At 47.9% G+C, this 15,047-nt stretch overlaps 1 protein-coding gene across 4 annotated transcripts in view; it reads left to right on the top strand.

The window, feature by feature from the left end:
• The window catches only part of FARP1 (FERM, ARH/RhoGEF and pleckstrin domain protein 1), a 319,687-nt gene that overhangs the window by 278,714 nt on the left and 25,926 nt on the right, over window positions 1–15,047 (top strand). For all 4 annotated transcript variants that reach the window (XM_064362215.1, XM_021667903.2, XM_021667905.2 and 1 more), the window contains exon 17: window positions 11,452–11,533. In XM_064362215.1, the coding sequence (XP_064218285.1) occupies window positions 11,452–11,533 (82 nt within the window). The remainder of the gene's footprint in view (window positions 1–11,451; window positions 11,534–15,047) is intronic.

Here is a 15,047-nt window from a genome sequence, read left to right as displayed (position 1 = left end):
GCAAATCTTCCTGGAGGCTCAGGACATGTTGAGCTGGCATCACTATAGCAGTCTCAGTGCATGTGGCAGTTGATTTAAATAAGGTTGGAGAGGCCACACACAGGAAATGTCATCAGTGTGCAGTACCCTGAAAGCCCATCCTGGCGGCTTTGGCCGGCTCCTGCATTGGAGGGCGCCACCAGAGAGAAATGCAGAGAGCTGTCTAATACGACTCATTTTAGGAGTAAATGCCGTCACCATAGAGCTTTACCTTGTCTGTGAAAGAGTATTTATTGAGTTGCTTAAAAAGCAGTAGATATAATTTGATTCCCAGAGGGTTTTCAGTAGAGTATCTTTTAAGATCCATAATTTAATCCATGTTTGAGAAAGACAGCCAAAGTATGTAAAGGACTCAGAGCTAGAGAGAAAGAAGATAGTCAGCGAGCAGCTGCATCCATGGGATCTGCAGTAGCCTCAGAACAGCAGACCGAAACCAAATACCTGACACTGCCCAGGGATCCATGAAAGGGCTGCAGGGAATTTCCGCTAATCAGTTACTCAAGAACACGATGAGGAGGACCTGGTGTGGCAGGAAGTCCAAGGGAAGAAGGCTGTGCATGAGTTTAGTATGAGCCAACGGACCAGCCCAGAGAGAAACCAGTGTCTCTCTAGATCTGTGCCTCTCAACATCTCAACATTGGCTACTCATCAAAATCACCTCATAGCCGGGTGTGGTGGCACATGCCTGTAATCCCAACTACTCAGGAGGCTGAGGCAGGAGAATCACTTGAACTCGGGAAACAGGTTGCGGTGAGCCGAGATCATGACATTGCACTCCAGCCTGGGCAAGAGCGAAACTTCATCTCAAGAAAAAAAAAAAAAATCACCTCAAGCAAACCCCTAGCCCCATTATATCAAAATCTCTGAGTAGACCCAAAGAATTGGTAGTTTCTAAACTTCCCAGGTGATTCCAAAGTGTAGCCAAGGTCAAGAACATGTGCCCTAAAATGCCTCATTAAAAAGAGCCCAGAGCCTGGAAGAGGATGGCCCCTTCAAAATTCAGGGCTCAGCACTCTTGCAGAACACAGCACCAAACTCAGCCTTCACGTGTGAAAGGGGTTGAGAATGCGCTCCATTAAAACAAAATGATCGAGGGAACTAGGCATTTGGCCTGGATGAGAAAAGGCTTTAGGAAGCATGATGGCTCCCATCGCATACCTGCAGGCTGGTCATATGGAAAAGGGCATAAGCATCTTAGTGGTACCAGATGACAAAGCGGAAACAATGGAGTCAATTTCTAAAGAAGCACAATGTCTCAACACAGAGAAAGAGTCCCTAAGCCTAAGTGCAGGTGGCAGTGAGAGTCTGCCTTGTGAGGTCATGAGCTCCTTCACCTCAGGGGTTCTCCAGCGGAGACTGTCATGTCCAGATGGGATTTATCTGTGGAGTAAAACCCCAAACCTGAGGGCCTCAGGGTCACTGGGCTTGGGAACTGGAGGGGACTTTGAAAAATGCAGATTGCCAGGCCCTCTCCAGCTCTCTTGGATCAGAACTTCAGGAGTGAGACTCGGGAACCTGTGTTTTTTAAGTACTTCCAGGATGATCATGCAGCATGACCTGACCCTGACCCTGCAGTGCCTCTGACAGTCCTAACATTCTATGATTCCTGGTTTGCATGTCACAGACTAGTTATAACTCTTGTTTCTTTAGTCTACAAGCAATGCATGAAGGAATACATAAATGAATGAATGAAGTGGGTAGGTGAGTGTGTGTCAGGCTTTGCCCATGGGGGACTTGCATTCTCAAAGGAGGAGGCAGGCACATGGGATACAAAGGGCCGCGTCCTCTGACAGGTATGGGTGTCACCTCCAGGGTAGGCATGGAGCGTCACTGCCAGTTCTGTCCCGGAGGACACACATGGGCCATCATTGCCTGATGATGGCAGGCCACCCCTGGGCTAAATATATTCACTGAGAAGAATGGATCACAGGGAAGTTTGTTCAGAAAGGATTCACGCTGGGCTACTGACTGACTGCGCCTGTGTGTGTGTGTTCGTTGCCTGTATACGTACCTCTACTTCTCCTCACATTGCTGTGGTACAGGAAGCACGAGTCGGCTCCTGTCGATTGGGATGGGTAAGATCCGAATTCGAGGTCACACCCCCGCTGCGGGGCTGCATCCAGCTATAGGTGTGGGCCTTGTGGAGCTGCATTTCCTCCTGGGCGAAACGTGGGCGCCATCTCCCATGCAGGGCTGATCCGCAGATGGCACAGTGTCTAGAAAGGGCTCAGTGTACTGCGTGGCACAGAGAAAGCAGAGAAGCTGATCTTTTTAAAAATAATAATAAACTTCTTATTTGAAAATAATTCCAGAGAAAAGTTGCAAGGCTATAGTGTTTCTGTATGGTCTGCACCTGTCCTCTTCCCGTTCACATCTTAGGTCACCGTGGGAGAGTCAGCAAAACTGAGAAAACGGCGTTGGTTCATTACATTAACTGAACTCCAGATTTTATTCCATGATAATATCTTCAGTGATTATCATTAGTGGAAAGACATCTAAAGTATCATATGCACCCAAAGCTCCCCAGAATTTGGTACATAGTGATCTAGTGACTGGGACTGCAATATGCTTCCATCAACAGTGGGGAAATCACGGGGCAGAAAAAGCCTCAGCAAGGTTTCCGGAATGATTAGGCTGAAACTCAGTTCAGCAAACACACCTGCCCTTGTCCAAATGTCACCTTCTCCTGAGTAAACACACCTGAGAAGGAGATGGATGCCCCAGGCCTGCTTCATGCTGGCAAAGCCCACGCTACCTGCTTTCTTCAAAAACAAAGAAACTGGTTTGGTGAGTTCTAATAACTTCAGGAGTTATTTTCTTTGTGAAAGCAAGCACAGTTTACTCAGCTGTTCAGATGCATTCAGAGGAAGCCACTTATAACCTCTGGTGTGCAGTCAGGACTCCCAAATGCCAGCCCCGAGGTGACTGGCAGGGGCTGTGTGCACAGTGGCCAGCTGGGTCCCCCAAGACGGGTGGCAGGCCTGCTTTGCTGCAGAGTGCCTTGGTAGATTCTGCAGGGTCGTAAACTCTGCTTACGAGCCAACGGGAGACAGTGAGCAGTCAGTCGTCAAAGAGGCCCTTGGAATTGGCTATAGGGTGCACAGTTTTCATGGAGGATCAGCTGCATGCTTTAGGAGAAACTTTGGCCAGAATCACATGGAAGGCATGGCCAGGAGGACCAGACTGACTGAATGTTGAGATCTCACTGGGCACCCAGGGCTCCACAGGACAACGGGGAAGGAAGGGGGAGGCCACCTGGAGTTTTGAACATGGTCAGCTCAGAAGATGGTCATGAAAATGGGAGGGAAATCAAAGAAGCCGGGAAGAAAGAAGCATACAAGTATGATAAGGGAAGATGAGCTTGCTTTGGGAACATTAATTTTGAGAGTCCCATAATAATGTGCTCCAGGTTGGAAATGTGGGTCCCCGGCTTGGGAAAGAAATGAGGCAGAAAAGTGTAGGTTTGGAAGTTATCCACAAGAAGAATCAGATCTTCAAGGAAGAGAACATTGAGAAGAAGAGAGCTGAGGGTAGAATCTTCTCGACTATACCTTTATGGCAGCTTGCTTTCCATAAACATAGATCATGGCAGCATAAAAACCAGCAAAGGAAACAGAAGAGGCCACCAGGAGTTTGAAAAAAAAAAAACAAAAATTGAACACATAGGGGTTGGAGGGTCCAAAAGACAGCAGGTCTTGGAGACTGGCAGCCAAGGAGGGCAAGGATGGTTTAAGGAAGGTAGTTCCTGGTGTACAAGAGCAGACTCCAGGCTGGAGGAAGTCCTGCAGGGGTGAGAGATGTGGGAAGGGCGTCCTGAGGGATGGGAGGTCCCTCCAGAGCAGAGAGGAGGCTGTTTCAGGGATGGGACACTCTCGGAAGCTGCTGTCAAGAGCGGGGAGCAGCATTGTGTTGCTGTGACACCAGATGGCTGAATGATGACTGAGCAGGTCAGAAAATTGTTTCCCTGCCCAGAAAAGTGGAGCATCTTTACAGAAGCACCAGTGAGACTTCATAGAACAAAATGAATTAAATACTCTTCTTATTCTCCCAGCTCTCTGAAGCTTCAAGTGTTTGTCCTAAGTATCATTAAAAGAAAAATCATGGGTTGGCACAGTGGCTGACGCCTGTAATCACAGCACTTTGTGAGACCGGGGCCGTGGATCCTGAGGTCAGGCATTTGAGACCAGCCTGACCAATATGGTGAAACCCTGTCTCTACTAAAAATAAAAAACTAGCTGGGCATGGTGGTGTGTGCCTGTAGTCCCAGCTACTCGGGAGGCTGAGGCAGAAGAATGGCTTGAACTGGGAGGCAAAGGTTGCAGTGAGCCAAGATTGCAGCATTGCACTCCAGCCTGGGTGACAGAATGAGACTCCGTCTCAAAAAAAAAAGAAAAAAAAATCATATAAGCGTGTCTCAAAAAACTAAGCACATAATTACAATAGGATCAGGCAGTTCCACTCCTCAGCATGTGCCCAGAAGAACTGAAAGCAGGAACTCTAGCAGACGCTCATACATCTGTGTTCATAGCAGCTTTATCCATAGTAGCCAAAAGGAAGAGGTAGAGCTTCCTTTGGCGACTATATCAAGTGTCCATTGACACCATTCCTTAGGCACTCGTATGATGGAATATCCTTTTATTCATTTTTATTAGTTTTTTAGAGACAAAGTCTCGCCCTGTTGCCCACGTTGGAGTGTAGTGGTATGATCAGACATCACTGCAGCCTTGAACTTCTGGCTTCAAGTGATCCTCCTGCCTCAGCCTTTCAAAAAGTGCTGGGATTATAGGCATGAGCCAGCTCAGCTCAGCTCACTGCAACCCCCACCTCCTGGGTTCAAGGGATTCTCCTGCCTCAGTCTCCCAAGTAGCTGGGATTACAGGTTTGCACCACCATACCTGGCTACTTTTTGTATTTTTAGTAGAGAAGGGGTTTCGCCATGTTGGCCAGGCTGGTCTTGAATTCCTGACGTCAAGTGATCCACCCACCTTGGCCTCCCAAAGTGTTGGGATTATAGGTGTTGAGCCATTGCACCCAGCCAAATTCCATGTTCTTAAGCATAGCTAGGAGCTAGTTTTTCTTGGATTTTCTGCCTTATTCCTGACTGTATGGCCCACAGTGCTCCGAGAGCAAACTGTTTCCCTGAGGAAAATGAAACAGTTTTGCCAACTGCCAGAATTGCAAATGGGTTTCTACTAGAAGACATGGGAGAAGGCACTTTCTGGGTCACTTGAGGAGTCTAACATATCTCTTCTCTTCTAGCACATTTTAATATGTGCCCTGTTGACAACAGGAATGACGCTGGGGCTCACCTGGGTGCTGTCAAACCTGCCTATGACTGGGTTGTCACTTTTGATCCTCTTACTCATCTTGACCTGGTGGTAAACCTCAAGAAGGCAAGAAAGAAGCCACAGCTTTGAGCATGCTAAGAATGTAATTGACAGACTCGAGGGTGGCTAAGAATGGGAGGGCTTCTGTCTTCTGTGCTTCCTGCGGCTGCCGAAGGCACAGTGCTCCCAGCCCATTGAAGAGGTCTCTTGCACAAATGTCGTCTTGACAAGTGGGCATGTGACTTAATGCTAAGATTAATGGGACTGTAATGAAAAATCCACATATATCACATGTGGCTGATACATATATCATATATGATACGTTAGGATGGGCGCAGTGGCTCATGCCTATAATCCCAGCACTCTGGGAGGCCAAGGCGGGTGGATCACCTGAGGTCAGGAGTTTGAGACCAGCCTGGCCAAGATGGTGAAACAGCATCTCTACTAAAAATATAAAAATTAGTTGGGCATGGTGGCAGGTACCTATAATCCCAGCTACTCGGGAGGTAGAGGCAGGAGAAACACTTGAACCCGGAGGCAGAGGTTGCAGTAAGCCAAGATGGCACCACTGCACTCCAGTCTGGGTGACAGAGCAATATATATATATTCTGTTACTTTGGCTAATTTGTTTGCTTTTGGAATGCAGCCACCCTCCCCATCCCATATATTAATGTAGGATCCATCTGTTCCCACTTACTCATTTCACACTATGCTTTTCACTTACATAGACACAGAAACATACACAATTTCGTATTTTTTTCCACTTGGAATCATGGAGACTGCAGGGAATAGTGAGGACAAGGATGCGATGCTGGTGTTGCAAGTGAAGATTAAGAGGCTTCAAAAGAAAGATGTTTTTTTGGGGTTGAGCGCACTTTGAGAGAGAGCCGGGGACAAAAACCAGCCCTCGAGTTCGAAGCTGCGCCGTTGGCTTGTGTGCTCTAAGGAGAGAGGGGGAGAGCTGGGTGAGGAGTAGCCATGCTTGGGTTTACGTTAGCACTTGGGATGTGCAGCGTGCCAGTCACTGCCTGCTTTCCCCGGGTGAAGGAATAGTCCTGGGTCCTTCGCCACAACCTGGCCAAATGTTACTGCTTTCCAGAAAACACGCCCTCTGGGAGGGAGCCCTCGCCTTAGGGCTCGTGATGCTTCCAAGGAGAGTTGGGAGATTTTATTGCCACCAAGATCAGCAGCACAATGTGAACTGTTTCTCTGACGTCCTAAATAGGCTTTATGTTGACCCTGTGTTGGGGAGGTGAATAGGAGGGCAGAGTAGCGATTTATCCTGGCCGGCTTTGTCCCTGCCTGCAACGACAGCCTGCGAAAGTGTTTCCCGGCAGTCATGACAGAACTCATGGTACAGGTGTCCTTCTGCCTCCTCTTAGGGGGATGATGGGCAGAACACTCACAGTCCACCCTTGGAGACAGCCTTGCTGTTGGTCAGCGGCCCACTCACAGAGAAATGGTCATTTTCATGTCCTTTTCTTCTTCCTTGCCCTCAGCCCATCTGCTGCTGAGTGGCTGACCAGCTCACACTGTGGTGAATGACGTACTGATAAGAGGTCAGGACCTGAAAATTCACGATGTGTGGGTGTGTGTTCAGTCCTTTGCTGAGGTGATGTGTAGTTGCTCCTGGGAGTAAGTTAGTCACATTGCTCAGGTCAGAATTGAGCATCCAGGCAGCTTCTTAGCAGACTTTCCCATGGTTTTCCTAAGTGAAATTGTCAAAAGAATTTTCGTCTTTGTTGCTGTGTGGTAATTACCCAGGCAACAAATATGTGGCCCTGCGTGGCAGACAAGAACCCCTTTCTTGTGAGGTTAACATCCGGAGGACGTCGTGGAAGAGTTATAATTACTTTTTCATGTTCTTGATAATACAGTGACCTTTTAGCTGTTCATAATAAAAGGAACACTTCGGCTTTATAGATGTGGAGGCCGTGACATGTAGAGGAAGTAAAACCATGAGGATATTTCTAGATGGGCAGCAGGAATTTGGATTTTGTCACTAGTCCCTGGGGCTATGTCCTGTGTATTTGGACCCAGGCAGGGCTGGGACTTGCTGTGGGAGCTGGGGTGGGGACGCATGGGATGAGAAAGACAGATGTCCTTGTACTGTTTGCAGTGACTTCAGAGGCCCCAGCCTGTACTCACGTAGAGCTGAGCCCCTTTACATTTGGGGATCTGCGTCTTCCCAGCTGCACAGGGGTCTGATGTTGCCCACCCAGAGCCATCTCTACTGAGAAAGATGCTGGGGACTCAGGGAGACATGGATGTGGGAAGGATGCTTCTTTCAAGTTTGGAGTTTTAACATCAGTAGATAATACATAGTTGGCAAAAGAACAGAGAAAGTGAAATAGATGACATTTGGCTCCACGCTCGTTCCCCACCACCCTCGCCCAGCGTCCTCTTCCCAGCACTTCATTTTCTCTTGGGTAGGGGTGTGTCTGTGAGAGAGGAGGTTGCTTGTTACTGAGGGAAGCCAGAAATCCTCCACGTTTCTTCCCCCGCAATCCAGACTCTCACCATGATATCGAAATGATGTCATTTGAACTCCTATGTCTTTGTGTTCTCAAATGGCAGATCCATTCAAAAATTCTGGGGCCAATTATTTAAGTTCCAGATAACGAGGCCAGGCACTGTGGCTCATACCTATAATCCCAGCACTTTGGGAGGCTAAGGCGGATCGCTTGAGTCCAGGAGTTCAAGGCCAGCTTGGACAAAATAGACCCCATCTTTTTTTTTTTTTTTTTTTTTTTTGAGATGGAGTCTCACTCTTTCACCCAGGCTGGGGCACAGTGACGCCATCTTGGCTCACTATAACCTCTGCCTCCCGGGTTCCAGTGATTCTCCTGCCTCAGCCTCCCAAGTAGCTGGGATTACAGGTGTACACCACCCATGCTAATGTTTCTATTTTTTAATAGAGACAGAGTTTCTACCATGTTGGTCAGGCTGATCTCGATCTCTTGACCTCGTGATCCACCTGCCTCAGCCTCCCAAAGTGCTGGAATTACAGGCGTGAGCCACTGTGCCTGGCCCCCATCTTTACAAAAACAAAAAAATTAGCTGGCATGAGGGTACACAGCTCTAGTGGCTACTCACAAGGCTGAGGCGAGAGGATCGCTTGAGCCCAGGAGTTTAAGGCTGCAGCGAACTATGATGATACCATCATACTCCACCCTGGGTGACAAAGCAAGACCCCATATCTTAAAAAAAAAAATAAAAGGGAGGGAGAGAATTTGGTGTTGGAAGCAAGATTCTAAACTCTGGAGCATCTTGTGTTTGAGATACGAGATGTGAGGTCATTCACATGGCGCGCTTTGGATGGTCTAAGAAACACAGTACCTGGGTCAGCCATGGTTCAGCATCATGAACTGAAACCACGGCAGATAGGAGGGCTTGTATGGGAAGAAGTGGAGGGTCAAAGAGAAGACCACCAAAGGATTTCCAAAACACACACATAGCTTAGGAGCAGCCTGAAGAGGTGGCCACAAGAGTTGAAGGGTTGGCCTGAAGAGCAATGAGGGAGTCTGGAGAGGAGAGCTTCCCATAGCAGAGGAGCCTGGAGGGCCACGCAGTGGGGCCAACCAGCCCGGAGAGCCCAAATGTAGGAGGAGGGGAGATAGGCTCTGGTGGTTGAGGTTAATGGCCATCTTCCCAGAGCCTTTTCAGGGGAGTGGTGGGGACAGATTTGTATTTTAATTAGCAGAGGAGCAGTGGCAATTAAGGCAGCTAAGAGAATGCAAAGGACTGAGGATGCTGGGCTGGTGGAAGGGAACGGACCAGGTTGAAGACCACCAGCACACAGGGCAGCAGCGAAGGCCCAGGAGGGAGCTGGGGCGCCTGGGGTTGCTCTCCTTTCTTTCATTTTAAAGAAGCTTTAATTACCTAAAAGGTTTGGGTGCCCTCAGTCTCCCCGTAATGTAATTTACACTGTCTGCTTAGTTTGAACCAACAGAATAAATAATACTGTTGATTGCCCAGAATGTGAAGCCAGGAGCAACCTGTTTCTACTCACGATGACTTTTCTACCTCCTAGGTTTACTTAATTAAGCGTGTGCATTCTCCTTGCGCTTTTCTGTTCATCAGAAGATCCCTGATGAATTGGAGATTGAGTCAGTGTCAGGAAGGCTCTGAGTGACCCAGTGGAAGCCATTTCTTGCGTTGCTGGAGGGTTCTTAGCCCCCAGATCTGTGGGGTGTGTATTAGTCAGGGTTCTTTAGAGGGACAGAATTAATAGGGTAGATGTATATATTAAGGGGAGTTTATTAAGGAGTACTGACTCACATTCACAAGCTGAGGTCCCACAGTAGGCCATTTGCAAGCTAAGGAGCAAGGTAGCCAGTCTGAGTCCCAGAGTTGAAGAACTTGGAGTCCGATGTTCAAGGGCAGGAAGCCTCCAGCAGGGGAGAAACATGTAGGCTGGGAGGCTAGGCCGGTCTAGACTTTCCACGTTGTTCTGCCTGCTTTTATCCTGGCCGCACTGCAACTGGTTTGATGGCGCCCACCAGGTTGAGGGTGGGCCTGCCTTCCCCAGTCCACTGACTCAAATGTTAAGCTCCGTTGGCAACACCCTCACAGACACACCCAGGAGCAATACTTTGCATCCTTCAATCCAGTCAGGTTGGCACTCGATATTAACATCAGAGGGTGTAGGTAGATCCCGGGTCCCTCCCGACTTGGCTGTTTTTTTTCCCCACTTAGAAGACCTCTCACTTCCTGTCAGAAACCTAGTGCCCGGGATTTTCGCTGTTTTTTTTTTTTTTTTTTTTTTTTTTTGAGACGGAGTTTCACTCTTATTACCCAGGCTGGAGTGCAATGGCGCGATCTCGGCTCACCGCAACCTCTGCCTCCCAGGTTCAGGCAATTCTCCTGCCTCAGCCTCCTGAGTAGCTGGGATTACAGGCACGCGCCACCGCGCCCAGCCCTGTGTTTTGTTTTTGTTTGTTTAATTCCTCCCTTTCATGTAAGTTGGCTTCTGGTTTTCCTGGACAGTTGGTTTAAAGATATTAGCCAGGTTGCTAGTTGAAAACCATGTTTTAATTGTCTCTGGGAAATTCCTTTCTCATTGATGGGAAAGTCAGCAGCTTCGCACTGGCGCACAGCGAGGTGCGTAGCCTGGGAAACGGGGGCGGGGCTCCTGTGCAAGTCGTACCTCGTGATAACAGATGTCAGACAAGTTCCTAGTTTCTTTCTGCTTCTGTCTCCTTCACTGTACAATGAGGGTGATAGTGGTACCTGCCTCAGGGGTTTCTATGAGGACTAAAAGGGTTAATGCCTGTAATTAACTCAGCACGGTGTCTGGTACATGGACAGCACTTAGTAAATACTTGCTACCATTGATGTTGTATTTCTCTCTGCGTCGATCAGTGTTATCACTGAGCCATTGGAAAGGTGAACGCGTACCCCAACCCTCACTGAAAGCGCCCACAGCTTTGCTGTCTATCACCCAACATGTCTGGGGACCACGGTCCTCCCCTCCATGCCCATCTCTCTTCCTGTGCCACACACCCTACTCTCTTCTGCGGCATTTGCTCACTCCCACCTTCAGGTACCATCTTCTGTACTTTCTAAGTTACGCATTTCTCTTCCCAAGGGCTACGGACAGCTATTGGTCTGCTTCAGGCAAGGGCTCTGGGAAGCAGAAACCTGGCTTTGGGGCTGAGTCCCGCTTCCTGCAAGTGTCTAGAATAGAATCTGTTTATATTCAGCAAATGATCTCTATGCTGACCTAGTGATCCTAAAATCACCCAAGTATGGATGGGAAAAAATTAATATAAAATCAAACTCCAGTGTGCAGATGGGTAGAACAAAATAATTAAACCAAATTAAAAGGATCGGAAATTAGCTTTCCCTTGTCTCTTTCAAAGTGTCAGTGGAATTCTTTGCAGAATGAGTGGGGTAATTTTCACATTTCCTTCCAGTGCTAACATTCCGTGACCCTGTAAGTTCAGGAAACACCCAGGAGATGACCTGGGAGGGGTGATTGGAAAGGAAGTGGTAGGCTGACATCTGTAATCCAGGTCTGGGCGTCTTCCAGTCATGTCACTACTAACGCTTTGCGTTTCCAACCCTTTGCTTTTGCTCTCAGGGAAGGCCGCTCCAATGCCCAGATCAGAGGAGATTACCAAAGAATCGGCGATGTCATGCTGAAGAACATTCAGGGCATGAAGGTGAGCTGGTTGGGGTTTGGGTGGAGCGAGTTCACCATGGCAAATAGAGCGAGGCTGCCACAGGTGTGGCTGCAAGCCCTTTCCAGCAGCGCGCGTCGCCCGACTGGACTGTCCACACCAAGCCTGTCCAACCCGCAGCCGACCAGCCGCATAGAGCCCAGGACGGCTTTGAATGCAGCCCAACACAAATTCAGAAACTTTCTTAAAACATTATGAGGTGGTTTTTTGTGATTTTGGGGTTTCTGTTTTGTCTTTTTTTTGGGGGGGGGGGTTTTGAGACGGAGTCTTGCTCTGTCACCAGACTGGAGTGCAGTGGTGAGGTCTTAGCTCACTGCAACCTCTGCCTTCCAGGTTCAAGCAATTCTCCTGCCTCAGCCTCCCGAATAGCTGGGATTACAGTTGCCTGCCACCATGCCTGGCTAATTTTTATGTTTTTAGTAGGGACGGGATTTCACCATGTCAGCCAGGATGGTCTCCATCTCTTGACTTCGTGATCCACCCGCCTCAGCCTCCCAAAGTGCTGGGATTACACAAATTAGCCACTGCACCCGGCTGATATATATATATATATATATATATATACACACACACACACACACACATACACATACGTGTGTATATATATGTGTGTGTGTGTGTGTGTGTGTGTATATATATATATATATTTTTTACCTCATCAGCTATTAGTATTAGTGTATTTTATGTGGAACCCAAGACAGTTCTTCTTCCAGTGAGGCCAAGGGAAGCCAAAAGATTGGACAGCTTTGGTCTAACCTGTGGCACAGCAGGAAGACGGCTATTTGGCAAATCCTTCTTCCAGCCTTTCTAGATAATTTCATTTCGAAGCATGAGTGAAAATCCAAGCACTTTAGTGAAAGCATTTTTAGTAGCTTTTTGTTTCAAATTTTGCATTGTGCCCCAAACAGCAAGTGTTTTCTGTGAGCAGATGATTCAAAACTTCAAAAAAAAAGCTGTAGACATAACGTCATCTGACCGAACGTTTCATTTTCAGCCATTTCTTTTGGTTTCTTCTAATAACCATGATGAAAGTGTTAGATTCAGAGCTATGTAGGCATTCCAGTAAATTCTGTGACTTTAAATCAGTGTATGAGGCAACTGTGATTTTTGTTTTTTTGTTTGAGACGGAGTTTTGCTCCTGTTATCCAGGCTGGAGTGCAGTGGCAGGATCTCAGCTCACTGCAACCTCCATCTCTTGGGTTCAAGCGATTTTCCTGCCTCAGCCTCCCAAGTAACTGGGACTACAGGTGTGCACTACCACGCCTGGCTAATTTTTGTGTTTTTAATAGAGATGGGGTTTCTCCATGTTGGCCAGGCTGGTCTCAAACTCCTGACCTCAGGTGATCCACCCGCCTCAGCCTCTTAAAGTGCTGGGATTACAGGCATGAGCCACCGTACCTGGCCTCAAATATGTTTTTAATCATCCAGCATTATCTACAGTGAAGGATGTAAAAGTGAAAGTATATCCAAAGAAGTCAATAAATATGAAACTAAATCTCTACCACATTTAAAAAATCTGCCCCATCTCATATGTGAACCTTTTTTGTTTTTATTTTAATCTATTAATAATTCCTTTAACATACAATGTTTTAATTCACAGTGTGTCTTTTGAATACACCTATACTCACATTTTAAAGCAATCTTCCCGACTCTCAACTGCCCAGAACCTGTGTGATAACCTTAATAAATAATAACTGCCCAGAGAAGCTAGCAACCCCCTAAAGAAGGCAGGTGCTCATACTGCCTCCATTTCAGTCCCTCCATCCACCCAGTGCTAACTGAGCACCTACTATACAGGAGACACTCATAGAATGAAATTATTATTAGGGTTCGGCTTAATTCCCATGAACGTAGCTGAGTGGGTTAATGTTTAATTTTCTCCCCTTAAAATGATGTATCTCAGCCAGGTGTTGTAACTCATGCCTGTGATCCTAGCATTTGGGAAGGCTGAGGTGGGAGAATTGCTTGAGCCCGCAAGTTTGAGGCCAGCCTGGACAACATAGCAAGACTTTATCTCTACAGAAAATAAAAATCATTAGCTAGGAGTGATGGTAAGTGCCAGTAGTTCCAGCTACTCAGGGGGCTGAGGCCAGAGGATCACTTGGGCCCAGCAGGTCAAGGCCGCAGTGAGCTGTGACCACGCCACTGCACTCCAGCCTGGGTGACAGAGCAAGAGCCTGTCTCAAAAATAAATAATAAATAAAGACGAATCTCCTGAGGGACAGACAAGGGGAGGATAGTGGGGGTGGCACGGGAAGGATAGGATCAAATGCCACTCGAGAGATTTTCTGTCAATCTCTTTCTCTTAACAAAGACGAAGGTAACATTGACTGGATCCCGAGTTACCGTTTGTTTTCTCAAGCCTTTGCAATTTGGGGCAATACCAGAGAGAGGCCGTGGAAGTGATCAGGGTTGCAGAAGCCTGTGCGAAAACGAAAAGCAAGAATTAGCTGGGGTGTTCCACAGCGACGGTGTTTGGAATGGCAGCAGCTAAGGCTGAGGCACAACATTCAGATAGAAGGATATCGACATCTTTTCCTCTTTCCATGGGAGTTTCTGAAGTTAATTTTATTTCAAAGCATGCTTTACAGAAAAACTGAGCAGAAAGGAGAGTTATCATATTCTGTCCTCCCCACAAACACACAGTTCCCCCCATGAGCCTTTTGCATTGATGTGGTCACCTGTGAAAACTGCTGAACCGATATTGACAAGGTTGACCATTCGGTCTCCCTCTTGGTGGTGCACATTCTATGGCTGTTGACAAATAGATACTGACGGGGATCCGCAGAACAGTTTCCTGGCCCTAAAACTCCCCTGGGCTCCACCAGTTCATGCCCTTAGGCGCCCCCCAAAGCCCTGGCAACCATTGATCTTTTACCATCCCCGCAGTTTTGCCTTTCCACATGCCATAAGCTGGGGTAAGACAGGATGCAGTCACTGCAGACCAGCTTCATTTGCTTTTCAGAAATGTCCTTTTTCCTCTCTTATGTAACGTGACGCTGTTTCTCCTGTTCCCTCCCATCTTTTCCCTCTTTTCACATGCTCCATACCTTGTCTTGGGCTCTTCTGGTTTCTCAGCTTTTCTCCCTGTGTTCCTCAATCTAAGATCGCAGCTGCCCAGGGGAGCACCCTCTTCAAGGAGGCTTAGACTCTGCCGTGGGCCTTTCGGGACACCAGCAGAGACCTGCCAGGCTCATCTCCACCCGCAGGGGCAGTCCCCAACATGGTGCTGTTCAGCAGGTGTCCTTCGTGCTGCCCTCTCCAGCTTGTGTGCCAACTCCCACCATGCTTTCCCGCAGAGGCTGACATTCCGCCTTCCCATCCGCTAACCCAGCGCAGAGGACCACCTAAAAATAACACCTGATTTCCTCTCCTAGCATTCTTTCTCCTCAGTCAGGGGAGCTGGCATTTCTGCATTCAGCCAGCTTCCTCGGCTGTGCTGGCATCTCGGGAGTGTGCTGATGCCATGAGCGTTTATAGCATGGAGCTCTGTGCA

Source organism: Aotus nancymaae, unplaced genomic scaffold (assembly GCF_030222135.1).
Source record: "Aotus nancymaae isolate 86718 unplaced genomic scaffold, 86718_ANA_hifiasm-v0.15.2.pri h1tg000048l, whole genome shotgun sequence".
Lineage (NCBI taxonomy): Eukaryota > Metazoa > Chordata > Mammalia > Primates > Aotidae > Aotus > Aotus nancymaae.
The sequence above is the reverse complement of the archived record's forward strand: the minus strand, read 5'-3'. Positions and strand labels throughout refer to the sequence as shown.